The following is a 14,986-nucleotide window of genomic DNA, read 5'->3' as shown; positions in this document are numbered from 1 at the left end:
AACTAATAAATACATAATAAATACTTGATTAATGGTAGCGATTACTATTATTAATATTCAGCAGGAGAATATGCAGACAATTATTGATCCCTGAAGACTCCTCCTAAATACTACACTTCAAAGACCAGCTCATAATCATCCATCCCACCAGGACCACTGTAAAATAAAGCAGGACAGGGCGAGAGAGAAAGCATTATAGAATCCTGGAGGCCAATGCACGTAACGGACTGCACAGAACGTAGCACAGAAGAGGAGCTGGAGGTCCAGGGTACTCACTACACTCAGAATAGTCCAAAGTCACAAAATCAAAATCGACCTCATAGCAGAAGACTTCCAATCTACTCACCATCCCCAATTCCAAATTGTTTTCCACTTTTGAGCGCACAGACGATTCAACCTAAGGGCATGTGGACCTATTCTACTATGAGCATGCAGAGGGCATAGGCTTACAATAATCTATTGTCTAATTAGCTGTTTTGCTTATATTCCTAAACTACAACGACAAATTTGATTTAATCTTGATCCTTCTAATTAAGCTCTGTGCAATAAAACTTTCTACATTGATGATAATGTTCTATATCTACGCTAATCAACACAGCAATCCCTAGCCATATGTGAAACTGAATTTTTACTTCATTTAATTTTGATTCATTTAAATTTTAAAAGTCACGTGTGGCTAGCGGCTACCATGTTGGACAGTGCAGGTACAGTCAGTTGGGGGTGGCTGCTGCAGCACTGTATTGAAAGGCATCCTAATGGGAATCTGGGCCTAACAGGAATGAGCGTGCTGTGTTAGATCAGAGATCTTTATCATACTTGCAGGCTCAGTTAAGGGATTTATCCACCTTTCCTTTACACCAAAAGAGAACCTCTCTTTCTAATATCTACAGTGATTCTCAGATACTTGAGGGTCATTTTCTGCTCTTGGAAAAAATAAGACTGGCTGAAAAGAACCAGACTTTAAAAGAAGAAGGAAAAAAAAAAAAACTTCACCCAGGATAATGCACAATGCCCCTCTGATACACAGAGAAGAAATATTAGTTTCCAGCAGTTTTATAGAAGTACATAAAACCAATACAGTGTTAAACTATGAATTATTTTAAGCTATGATATAGGCTTTTCTTCATCTGTAATGTTACAGATATGTGCCATGGACAGGTCATTAAGATGATACAATAAATAAAAACCCAGATTACACAGACAGAGTAAACCACATTATCTATTTTAAGTGCCAACAATATACTAAAGCCATTGCAAAAGAAACTACTATGCTTGGGTCGAAAGTTCCACATCCCACAGCACTTTAAAAATAATACTCTTCACTTTCCAATAAAGGAACAGAACCTCTCACACTTGATTGCTTCAAAAATACCACTGTACTGCCTCCATGAAATGCCATCTTGGCCAAGCAAAAGGAGTTGTCAAAAGATGTCACATACAACACTACCATCATAAGAAAAATCAAGAACATTTCCAGATCCCAAGATGGGTTCCTATAAAGCCCTCCCAAGGGAAAACTATCTCAACTCCCATGAAAATTTGGTTCCAAGGTGATCTCAAAACCTCAACTTAAGACTCATTTTGAAGTCTCCTTTCGGTTTCATATATGTATAAACAAAACGGCGGAGTTTTAGTATAAGCACCTATTTCTGTCCGGAGCTTTAACCCTGGGAAGGCTCTAAAATTATTCAAGTCTCTCCCAAACCCTGAGATGTCCAAAGGAGACTCAGTTAGTGCCTTAATTGAACCGCTCTGAACAGAACCACATCAAAGCAATTATCTGTACTACCCTCCTCCTGCCTCTCACCATCTAATACAGTAAGATAATAAATTTCTCCTGGATAATGAACACCATTTCCCTGGGATTCTATATACAAAAATTCATCTTGGGATTTCGCCCAGGACGACCTATTTAACACAAATACCAAAGACTTTTATAAGCTGGTCCCATACCTTGTTTCCCAAAGAGAACATTCTAGTGAGATCCTAGTTAACCAGAAAGCTAATGTTACAGCAAAATTTCAACTATTATGTATTTACATAGAATCCTTCCACATCCAAAACGAACAAACTGTCATTGTTTGTCCTCCAAAAAGAAATGAACTGTTGTACTTTTTCTTGAACTAACATGTAATATCAAGTTAAAACATTAACATCAGGAAACCAGAAATAACCTGTTCTCTTACCTCCACCACTGTGGTTTCTGCAGCTTTGCACATGGGCAAGTTGAAATTCCTGGCACTTTTCCTACATTAGAGGTAGGGGAAATAAGAAAGTGGAGAAAGAAGACCAAAAATAAGAAGCGTCTCTTTCACATTTAATTATAGATTAAAAGAATTTCTATGAACTAAGAATCTGTGAATCTTTTTTTAAAAAAAAGTGTGTCGTATTTTCCATTAATGAAGTTTTATAACTATTTTATAAATGAAAACAATACGATGCCCACTTAACTCAATTAAATGGATTTTTATGGGATTGAGGGAAAGAGGGGTTATTTTTCAATTTCAACACATAGATTATACACAGCAAAATACAAGGGATATTAATAAATCTATTTAAAACTAATTTCCTTAAATCTTTTTAATAGGGATACTACTTTATTTCTATAGTTAAATACTACTTATTAAAATATTAAGGGAAAGTAGCATGTGGTTCATATGAGAAGGTATAGTAATTATATTCTCTATTAAAGAGAAGTGTATTTGAAGCCCATTGCTGAAATTAAATAAAACATTCATTGGTAATTTGTGAGTCACCTATAAAGCTCATTCTGGAGAACCAACTTTTAACGAAATTTTTGAAAGCACAACACTCACATCAGACCTTGAGGTGTAAAGATTTCAAGAAGGTGCCAATTTTGCCGATGGCTTTGCATTCCCAAGTTCCTAAATCAATATACTTCCTCTAACCATAAAAACTTAAATGTATTTTTGTTTCTGAGAGGGTCAAGTTGATAGAAAAATTTCTCTGGTAAAGGGAAACAAGTCACAGCTGTTTTACTGGTCTTTTAGGCCACCAAGGTTTATTTCACTCGGATTCAAGGACAGGTATGTCCTTGAGAGAGGAGTCCTTGTGTAGTTTCACAAGTTGTTGTGTTGGATTCTACCAGACATTCAGCATCAAAAGCTCCAAGGGCAGTGTGGCCAGAGGTAGGGACGTACAGGGCTCTCCCAGATTAACAGCGGCATACACAGACCTCTGTACCAGTTGTCCCACCAAACATGAAGGTGGTCCTAGAAGTCAATATCTTAAGAATCTAGGTCACTTGACCATTGGTGATGAACGCTCTGATTTCACATCAAAGCTCAAAGGTTACTGAGCATACACCACAGGCACAGTCTGTGCTCGGAATAGCCCTGTGCAGTCTTGAAGTACCAGAGCCAGGGAGCGGGGCACAGGCTAAACTCGTGGAAATATTTTAAATAATTCATTTCTATTTGCTACTATACAATTGCATTGATCTTTCTGAAAAAGCAACTAAACTTGGCAAATGTTACACCAAGTTGTTAAATAAGGTAGACAAGACGCAAAACGTCTTCTGTAATTGCCAAAATTAGTTGTAATTTCAAAAACTGGCTGAATTCAAGAAATCAAATATGGTATTAATATTGTATAAGTTCTTCAGAAATGGATAGAAACAACATGAGCATGGTCACTGAGAATTTAATTGTGATTGTACCAAAGCTGCATTTGGTAAAGATAAAAATCACTAACTAAAAGGAGCAAATGGCAATATTATAAGAAAGAAAATGACTTCTGTAATCTAACTGGTGTCTCCAAAACTAAATATTTGGGGAAACTTTTATACGTACATTCAAAGGTTGCATAATTTTAAGAACACAACTATATAATCTCTAAGTCCAAGGTACTAAATACTTGGCCTTTAGTATGCTTAGGATATCAAAAGATCTTGAAATCTATTAAGCCTATGGCTTAACACCTGTGGCTATCCAGATACTGAGAACGAAAGTTTAGCATTAAGGTTAACCAACTTTTCAGATAGAGTCTTTAGAAGCATTTCCTAGTAGACACTCATAGAACTGGAAAAGAACTGATCTAAAAGATGATTAGCAATATCTTTCCAGCATATCCAAGTAACTTAGACATTTTAAGACAATGCACGTAAATTACAATATCAAAATTAAATATAATTATGTGGTTTTGTCATGTTTTCTAAGCACGTCTCCACACTATAACTGGTCTTGGTGACTAAAATACACAAGGAAAAAATAATTTGTATGTGACTATATACAAGGGTATATAGATTCAAATATTCAAGAAGCAGAGCAATGTGGACACCAGCCCATCAGAACAGACTCCCACAGGCACACTATACAGGCGAGCCCACACAGCAGCAGCCCTGCACACAGACACATATACACAGACATGTGGGTGCATTTGAATTCAAGTCATTTTTTAAATGAATTTTTAAATAGCACACACACAAAGATATCCATTTTATAATCACAATTTAGGAAATAGAAAGTTGCCGAAATGCATTATGTTAATATTTTTTTAAACAATCACACTACCTGAAAATGACGTTTCCAGCTCGGTCTGCCTTCCAGGCTTTCACCAAAGCAAAATCCCCTGTAATTGCTTCCTCCAAAATAAAATTTTGACCATTAAACTTTCTCACCTGCAGGAGACAAGGAAGGCACTGTCAGCAATTTGCACAGGTCTTGTTAGGTTGCACTGTGTGCTCAAATTGAGGCAGAGAAGAGGACACGAGCTCAGGGGAGAAGAATCTAAGCTGAGACCTCAAGGATGAGCAGTGGGAGGCAACTAGGATTTAGTCAAAGTGGTCAAAGGGGAAACCAAGGGAACAGCATATGCAAAGGCTCAGTGACAATAGACAGCTTGGTAAATTTGAGGAACCAAAAGTTCTATATGCCTGAGGCATAGACTGTGTGTGTTAGTATTCATTTTATAATTTGCATGTATAGGTTATGAATTGAACAGGAAAAATAGTCCCTCTTTCCCTCTACCCCCCCAAAAAATATATATATATAAGTTGCATGAAATGGGCAATGTGTTGTTTTTGTACCTAAAATAGTTATAAAAATCCAGTCATCTCTCCTAATTAATCCATAATCCTAATCCATAATCCATTGAGATTTTAATTGGGATTCCTACAATTTGTAGATTAATTTGGAGAGAACTGGCAAGCCATATATTGCCCCACCACGAGCATAATACATGCCTACATTTTTTTGAAGTCTTCTTTTACCTCCTTCAATAGTTTTATAATTTTCCCCATAAAAGCTTTGTATATTGTTTTAGGTTTATTCATAGGGACTTCTGATGCTACTATAAATGTTATATTTTATTCTATTATACCTCCTTTTCTGTCATTACTGGTCTAACGGAATGCTATTGAATTTTGTATATTTATTGTCTTTTAATTCTCCTACAAATTTGCGGAGGGAGTGGTGCATAAAGCAAAACTATGCTATGGCATTATGTTCTTTTTCTTCTTGGGGATTCATCTCTGGGAATTGAAACAGAAGAGAGGAAACAACATCACTTGCCACACTCCATCACTACCCGGGATGAGAGCCTGAGAGTCGTTTGAAAACAGAGCTCCATTCTCCTTCCTACTGCACCCTCTAGTGGACAAATTGCATGCATTCAATAGAAAGCCTCAGTAGAGAGTTTTGGTACACTTAGTTTTCTTCACTACGGTTTAAAACAGAAATCCTTTCTTAAAGAACGGCTTCATAAAAGACCTTATCCAACTTTCCTGCTTAAAAGACTAAAGAATTTAGAGAATCATTAGGATTCTCTAAATAAATGGGGATAAATGAAGATCTTATTAATATGAACTTAGACAAATTATATGAAAGATATTTATAAGCCGTACATCAATATACAAAGTTTTTTTCAAAGAGTCTTATGTATTCCAAAGTCATTATGGTGAATACCAATGATGATAGTTTGGTATTTTACATACAGATCTAGAAAACCAGGCTAAATATATACCAACCCAGGGCAAAATCAAGAAATTGGCAGTTTTTTCTATTCCAATTATATAATTTCCTGTTGGGTCTACATATCAGCTGTTGCTATGTGTTACCTATTCTAAAATGTAAAAATAGAGAAGGAACTGGTTTTCTCAAACTGGCTATTATATTCACTTGAAAGAGTTGTGTATTTCATGGTCCCCACTTACTCATCTTTCAGTCCTTTCTTGAATCTACTGCAGTCAGATTCTCACTCCCTCTACTCCAGAAAAATCCCTCTGTGACCTCCATGTTTCCAAACCCAATGGTCAATTCCCAGGCCTGTAAATGGACCTCTTCACACTCTTTGACACAGTTGATCCCTTCCTCCTCTTTTGTAAAATTTCCCTTGTCTTTCAAATCACCAGAGTCCCCTGGGTTTCCTCTTCACTAGCTATTAGACACTCTTTCTCATCCTCTCTGCTCCTTCTCCTCTTCCCAACCTTTAAATGCGGGCAGTGTTCTCCAGCTACCCCCCAGCCCTAGCCGCTCATTTAGTCTCACAGATTTAAATACTGAATGCTGATGCCTCCAAAATTCCTGTCCCAGCTCTAAACTGCCCCCAAGCTGGAGCCTCCTGAGCACCTCCTCTTGGAGGCTAATGGACGTCTCAGATGCACCATCCCAGACAGAGCTCTCTCTTTACCCCCATGCTTTGCCCATCTCAATAAGCAGCATGCTTGATTCTTATCCTTTTTTACACCCTACAACCAAGACATCAGTAAATCCTGTTGGCTCTACTATCAACATATATCGCCATTCCAACCATTTCTCACAAATTCTACTCTTACCACCTTAGTCTAAGTCACCTTCCACTCCCACCTGGATTAATACAACACCCTCTTAATCTTTCTTGCTGCTTCAGCTCTTGGCCCCCTACCAAAAATTCACCTCCCAAGAGCCACAGTGAATCTTCCAAAATGGAACTCGGATCACATCACTCTCTCACCTCTGTTCAAATCTCTGTTGGCCTCTCACCTCTCAGTCAAATCCAAACTCACGTGATCCGGCTCCTGCCTCGCTTCAACCTCCAATCCTATGGCTCTCTGCCTCATCTGCTCTGTTCCGGTCTCACTGCCCTGCTGTTCCACACACAGGGCAAAGGCGCCTCAAGACCCTGTCCCTCTTTCTTCTGTCTAGAGCACAACCTATGTTCTTCACCAGGGTCATTCTCCTATTTTATTCAGGTCCCCACTAAATGTCACCTCTTCAGAGAGGTTTTCCATGACTCAGTCTGGAACACCACCTCTCTGCCTTTACCCAGCTTGATTTTTCTTCACGGCACTTTCAGTAGTGACATCATGTGCTTGCTAATTGTGAGTTCCACCACTAGCAAGGGGACTTGGTCTAGATCTTCCCTTTTTCCATGGTACTTAGACCAGTGCCTGGCAAAGAGTATGACCTCAATTAACATCATTGAATTAAGGAATTCACCCACTTCTTCTTCCTACCATAGACAGGGGAAACAAAGAGCTAACGAGAGCTGTTTCAAGAAATTATCTGTTGTATTCCTAGGGGATTCAGACAAAATTACAAACCCACTAAATTCATGTACCTGACTCCAGGCAGAATGAATCCAGAAATTCAGGACAGATGCTAGTCCATCCTAGGCTTTCCTAAGGTGAGTTAATGCTATAACTTCTAATAAGCTCTTCCAATTTTTCTGGACATCTTGATCTATAATACTGAGATCCACTTTAATAATTAGGCTCCTGTCTTTTACTTTGTCAAAAACTTTTTAAACCTAATCAGGAAGTTAAGAAAGTATGTAGAATATAAAAAATGTTAATAAAAGCTTTGAGTCAATATAGGTCACTCCAAGCAGAAAGGCGAAGCTCCAGATGGAGGACACGGTGGGGGACGAACACTGAACAGCAGGGGACACGTTCAATGACCTTTTATCTTCCCTCAAAACACAAGTTGCAGAGTTAACATCCCTATAAGCAGCCAGGTGATAAGACAGCCCCTGATTCACTAAGTTTTCTCATCCTTAGAGCTAAGCTCTGCATTTCTGCAACCTGTGCAGGAAGAGGGGAAACTAAAAATACAGTAATGAAAGATTGGCCTGTGTAATTTTTAAAACTGGCTCAAATCTGAGTAACTCAAATATCTATATCTAGAGTTCTATTCTTTTCTACTACGTGAGTGAAGTTACCTAGTATAAAGGGGCCCATCTCATCGGCACTTCAAAGAAAACTAAGTTATTCAGTCTAAAGCTCAAGCGTGTCCAGCAGTCAAAAGGAAGGATAAAGGAGACAATATGAACTCTCTCTCTATTTCATTGTATAATTACAACTGGCCCCTGCTTTTCAAGATTGTAGACAAACTTGCAGTTTCCTTGGCTTCTTTTCCTCTAGTTACATTCATAAGGGGCCTGAGCAGGAAGAGTTTAATACCATATATATCATAAATCTACTCTATTTTCCACTTAAACATGATCGGCAATTATAAATGCTCCTAAATGTGTTAAAACCTACCACAAAACTAATCTTGACTCACACATCTGATATGGACTATAGTTTCTTTTCTTCTCCTTTATTTATTCTGCTCTTTTTATGTGGTTTAATTATTAGCAGATGTTCAGCTTTAGATAGAAATTTCATCTAGCATATTTACATAAATGAACGACACTGTTTGTCCTCAGGCAAAAAGGATTCTATACTTATTTACCCAATGAGTCCACCTGGAATCCTGTGCCGAAAGAGGCACCCGGTGTTACCCGGATGCAAGCGCTCCTTACCTCTCTTGGCTTGCTGGCAATGGCAATGCTGCCATCTGTGTTGTATTTGATTGGTGACCCTCCTTCTTGCACCAGAGTCCCATACCCTGTGCTGGTGTAAAACGCAGGAACGCCAGCCCCACCTGCACGAATCCTCTCTGCGAGTGTGCCCTAGGAGTGAGCAGCCAACACCCCATAAAGAGTTCATGAAGCACACTCTGTATGCGGACACAGAAACATTCACAGACGTGGTTCCTACTCTCTAGAGGCTTATCATTCTAAACAGTACCTAGCGCTGTATCCTGGTGTATTTCACCAATGCCGTATGCTAGAAGATTCACTTAAAACAATTACTGCCTCTCTAGACCACAACCTCTCTGGTCTTAATCCACATTCAAATTGTAACTGCTTATTTGTATAACCACGCTTCTAGCTTCCAATGTCTCCCACTGTTTTCTTGACATCATATTCTACATCAGTCTATTTGTAATATTTTCAAACCAATTTTGAAATCTGAAGTATGCAACTTTAACTGCATATATTTAAAAAACATCTAATTTCAATCTTGTATTTTACTGTCCTATATGTAGGTATGGCCTGAATCATATCATTAATAACAATAAGTCGTTATTATATAATAATAATGTAAAATTTTCAAAATGTATTTAGAATTTATTCTAAACCATTCTCCTTAGTATTTTTTCTACTGCATTACCTAAGGAAAAATCCAAAATTAGGCAAAGAGTACAACATATAGGTAAATTGGTTTTTTAAAGCCCAGAATATTTCAAATTTTGTTCCAGAGTAGAAACAGCTATACGCAAAGTTTCTTTGTGTCTTCTCTTGATCACCTTCATCTCACTCCTGGGTACCAGTGATTTCAAACCTAATTTCCCTAGTTCTCTCCCACCCCCAACTGCCTGTCCACCTAGTCTTCTCAGAGGAGAATAACTCTGGCTCTGAACATTTCCTGACACCCTTCCTAACACTGAAATCTACTGTTACGGTCTAGCTACCTCATATTCATACTAGATAACTGACCAGTTAATCAGCAATAAGAATTGGTTTAGGTATTAATGGTAGTGTGTTAATATTGTCCCAACCCAAAAACAATTTTATTCTTTGATTGGGACCTTTGAACACTAAACTGAAACTCAAACTAAATTCAAATCTTTTTTAAAAGTCCACCCTCCCTGAATACTTTCCTCCTTCTCTCTGTCCAACTGGGCAAGGGCATGAAAGTAGACTATTTCTACAGACAGACCGTGTGCAGGTACCAACAAGCTCCCCCAAAGGGAGTCCTGGTCCCTACACTTCATCAACACTTCTTCCCCGGCTCTCAGGCTGTAAAACAAGTTGCCAGAGCCACTATTCTGTGCCACTAAGATGGGGAGGGGACACTGACCTCTTTCAGTTTAAAGAAAGAGTATAAAAGAAGTAATAAGGAAGTTCCTCTCCCATATATATGCCCTCTGACAAAATAAGGGGAAAAGGTATAAAAGGCAATTCAAAAGTTAATTTTCAATAGCTCCACAACTGGAAGGATAAGGTATCTCAACCTATAATGTGAAGAGGAAAAGTATATGCTATGGATTGAACTGTGTCCTCCCAAAATTCATGTGGAAGCCTAACTCCCAATGTGACTGTATTTGGAGATAGGGTTTCCTGGAAGTCACTAAGGTTAAATGAGGTCATAAAGGTATGGCCCTGATCCCATAGGGTTAGTGTCCTTATAATGAGAGAACCCAGGGTACTCACTTTCACGCATGCGCACTCACTTTCTCTCTCTATCCCTCCTTCCCTCTACCAAGAACCAAATCCGCCTTCACCTTGATCTTGTACATCCCAGCCACCAGAGCAGACAGAAATGAATTTCTGTAGTCTAAGCCACCTAGTCTGTGGTATTTTGTTATAGTAGCACAAGTAGACTAAGAAAGTACACCTTTTGTTATCTTCAAAAAATTTTAAATGAAAATTGGATAAATACCAAGCACAGTACGATGCTATGATAAGCACAGTGCCAACACTGCAGAGGGATCAGGTGTGACTGCAACACAGTGAAGCCTCGGGTAGAAGGAACTGCTCCCCTATGCATGCTCTCTCCAGCCAAGCGTATGCTGTGATTTAATTACTGGATTTTTTTAATTCTGCTATATTACATTATTACCAAGTTGGTGAAGTCAGAGGTAATATTTTCTGTTGACGAAAGTGGGTCCAGTTGCAGAGACCATGTCAAAATGGAAGACCAACGCAGACAACCTGTAGATCCTTGTTTTACTCAAATGGTTTCAAAAACTTTCCTCTATGAGAAACTCTTCACTCACTTAGGAGATGGTGTATGAAATGAGTGGAAACTTGCTAGGTTAAGTGCAGTAATTGCTCACTTTGTAATGGCGCCAGTTCCCTGGAGACCTGGTCTCTGAGCCCAGCTCTTACTCTATGATGGAGCCAGTCTCACTCCCCATGGGCGTCACTCTCCTGAGATGTCTCAGCAAGCCCAGATGACTCACAAATTTCTAACTCGATGATTTGTAGGAACTGACTTTTAGAACAATTGTCAAACATTTCAGTAAGTCCCTTTGCAGGCTTCTAGAGGAATATACATTATTACATTATAGGGTCAAACTTAAAAATTTATCTTGTAGCCTGGATATTTTTACTAGAAATACCTCATTTTTCAGTGCACACCAACAGAAAATATTAGTCCTCAGCAATCAGAAGGTGTGACCTACCCAACAAAATTCCTTTTTTTGGCAAAATAGTATCGTCCCTGCCTTACCTCCCTTGCACAAAGAAATTTCTAGGGGGCAGAGGGGAATGTAAATTTTAAAATAAGTTAGTATTGTAAAAGAAAAGCAGAGAAATGTTCTTACCTGAGGTGTCAGCTCTACTTCTAACTCACCAGCTAAGTACTGCCGTTCAAATTCTGCATTTTCTCCCACGTACGAAGAGACCATGCGTTTTATCTGCTTGGATCGAAGTAAAAGGCCCAAGCCAAAGTTGTCAACCCTGGAAGGGACGCGAAGGCAGCTTACAGTCAAAGGAACATCTGAGAGCACACTAATATTGCTAACACTCACAAATGTCAAATTTTATTAATTTAGAGAAATCCCCTCTCCTAGGCATCTAACCCACATTCTCCCTCAGCCTCCACCACCCAAAGAGCCTTGCACGGTGACGATGCTTTTCTTATTTTACAGTTGAGGAAACTAAATCTCAAAATGTTTCAGTCATTACTTCCAAGACCTTGGGCAGTAAGTGACACAGCCAGGATTCAAACCCACGATCCTACCCTGCTCCTTTCATTCTCTCCAACTCTCCAAAGTGATTCTGAATTAGAAGATGAGCGAAGAGATGGACTGGTTCCTGCCCTCGGCTTCAGAGGCTACATAAATGCAATGGCAATGCCACTCTCCTAGCCTGCACTGACCCCAAAGGAAGGTTGGGATGGAGAAACTTTCTGTCCTAAAAAGGTGGGAAGGGCATTCTCACATTTAAAAGAGAGAACAGCATGCTCTTGAAATATGGACCCAAATTATAAATAACTATGAACATTTTCCCTATATCATAGATATTTTGCTCAAGAAGATTTACACACTGAAACATTTTTAATGACAACAAAAAAAATCAGGAAATGAATCGCAAACCAGTGAAAAGATTATAGGTAGCAAGAATAACGCTGTGTCTGTTAAGTTGTATATAATATAGTGTAATATCTCTACCAAAGTTGGAGTTCAATTTATTCTTAGAAATGGTACACGTAGTGTTGGCTTTTTTCCTTAGGTAAAGGTGCTCATGTTAGTGCCTTTCTTATTTATTTCTATTCTTTTTCAAAGCAAAATACACCTAGGATTTCAAGTAAAGTCAATGTGACAAGACAGATTAATAATTAAATGAGTACTTTTCCACTTTTAGTCACCTCATCCCTCTCTCCCACTCAAAAGTTTCAAAAATACTTTAACCAACTAGATTAAAAAAAAACATTTCTAAGATAACAAAGAATACTTGAACTTAAGCTATCAAACTATTTTTAAAAGAAATATGGTGAGGGGCCGGTCCAGTGGTGTAGGAGTTAAGTTCGTGTGCTCCACTTCAGTGGCCTGTGGTTCGCAGGTTCGGATCCCAAACGCAGACCTACATACTGCTCTTCAAGCCACACTGTGGTGGCATCCCACATACAAAAAGTAGAGGAAGATGGGCACAGACGTTAGCTCAGGGACAATCTTCCTCAAGCAAAAAGAGGGGGATTGGCAACAGATGTTAGCTCAGGGCCAATCTTCCTCAAAAACAAAGAAAGAAAAGAAATATGGTGAAAACCACAATGAGACATCACTACAAACATGAAAGAATAGCTAAGTAAAAAAGAAGGAACTACCAAGTGTTGACAAGGATTGCCAACAATCTGGTTGCCAACATTCTGGCTGGCAATGACCAGAATTCTCATATGTGTTGAGTGGAACGTAAATTGATACAACCAGGTTTGAAAAACTATTAGCCATATCTATTAAATGCTACTAGCCATATCTATTAAATGCATACACTAAATCAGCAATTCCACTCCTCAGTCTATACCCAATAGGAATGCATACTTCTATTCACCAAAAGATACATACAAGAATATGCATAGTAGCATTACTCACTATAGCCAAAAACTTGTGCCTCCCAAATATCCCTCAAAAGTAGAAGAGACAAAGAAATTGTGGTGTAGCCACACAATAGAATACTATATGGCAAGTAGAATGAATGATCTTTGCAACAACAGATGACTCTTGCAAACAAAAATGTTTAACAAAAGAAACACAAAAAGTATGTACTGAATTATTCCTTTTATAGGAAGTTCAAAGTCAGACGAAACTAATGCATAAGACCAGAAGCCGGCACAGTGGTTAACCCTGGTAGCGGGAGAGGAGAACAGTGACTGGAAGGAGCGTGAGGGGGGCTTTCTGGGGTATGAGTCGTGTTCCGTATCTTTATCTGGGTGTTGGTTACACGGGTGTGCAGCCTGTAAATATCCACCAAATTGTACACCTATGATTTGTTCACTTTTCTGTGTTACTCTGTATAATACTTCAATAAAGTTTTTTAAAAGATAGAAATGTAGTGGTTAAGGCCAGAGTGCCTCCCAGAAACAGAGGTCTTCACTTATGATCTCCCTCCCATTCCTATAATGCTCTGACGACTCCTCCGCAGGGAGCTGTGTTATCTACATGGTTCATTCATCCAACAATCCTTTATTGAGTCCTTACTCTACCCCAGGGCTGGTATGTCAGGTCCTGGGCCATGGGTAGCTCTGAGTTATCAAGAAAAAAACATGGAAACATCACTTCAACAGAGGGAGAGATGTACTAAGAGAAGTCTGCATGAAGTGTGATGAGAACACTAAAGATCGAAAACCCAAAAGTTAAGAGAGGAGAAAGAGGGCAGAAAAGGGCTTACAGAAGATGATACCTGAACAAACTTGCAAGAAAAAAAAGTCTCCGAGAGTAGCGCAAAGATGTGGAAGTGACGAGGGAAAGAGGCAGACGGGCAGCTTTGCAAAGGTGTAAAATGGTGTAACAGCCTCAGGTTGAGTGTGACTGGAATAGGGACTGAAAGCAGCAGCGAGGCAGGAGAGGTAGAAAGCAGGACAGGTTGTGATCTGCTTACTAAGCCATATCAAGAAATCAGGATTTCATCTTGAAGGATATGGGAGACCCTGTGAATAATTTTAAGCAGAAAATAACAGGGTATACAATTAATTGGAGAGCTTCAGAGATGAAAGGCAGGGACATCAGTTAAGAGGCTTGAAATGGTCCAAACAAGCAATGATGAGGGTTTGAATTAAGGCAGTGGCAATGGCAATGGAGAAGAAGGGACAAATTGAGGGATATTTGGAGGAAATAATTCTTAAGACTTGTTGTCCATCCTGACATAGATGCAGACCCAGTCCAGAAGTCAGGCTTTGGCAATGGAATATAGCAGAACAATGGGCAGGTGAGAATTAGTCTAACGATCACTGGTAACATCCACTTGTTTGACCTGGAAAGGGGGTGAGTATGGTGCCTTACGTGACAAACCACTGACATTTCTCCTAACAACCTCCTTTTCTCTCATCTTCACTACACTCTCCATCCTCATACTCTTCACGCCCACACGTGGCCATTCTCACTCAAGTGACTCTTTCCTAGGTCTCAGAATGTACCATTTCCAAGCCTCTAACCTCCCTAGCCTGGCCTGACAGTGATTACCTCAAAGCAGTCCAGGTAACAGGTAACCGTCATCCTGC

The 14,986-nt window shown here is 39.2% G+C and overlaps 1 protein-coding gene across 1 annotated transcript in view; it reads right to left on the bottom strand.

The window, feature by feature from the left end:
* Positions 1–14,986, bottom strand: part of OXCT1 (3-oxoacid CoA-transferase 1) — a 129,736-nt gene that overhangs the window by 97,408 nt on the left and 17,342 nt on the right. The window contains exons 4-7 of the mRNA XM_044779370.2: positions 11,595–11,730; positions 8,743–8,892; positions 4,533–4,639; positions 2,187–2,247 (exon numbers count right to left, since the gene is read on the bottom strand). Coding sequence (XP_044635305.1) covers positions 2,187–2,247; positions 4,533–4,639; positions 8,743–8,892; positions 11,595–11,730 — 454 coding nt within the window. The remainder of the gene's footprint in view (positions 1–2,186; positions 2,248–4,532; positions 4,640–8,742; positions 8,893–11,594; positions 11,731–14,986) is intronic.

The sequence above is a fragment of the Equus asinus genome, chromosome 10, assembly GCF_041296235.1.
Source record: "Equus asinus isolate D_3611 breed Donkey chromosome 10, EquAss-T2T_v2, whole genome shotgun sequence".
NCBI classification, from domain to species: Eukaryota; Metazoa; Chordata; class Mammalia; order Perissodactyla; family Equidae; genus Equus; species Equus asinus.
Note: the sequence above shows the minus strand (reverse complement) of the source record. Positions and strands in the feature narration are given on the sequence as shown.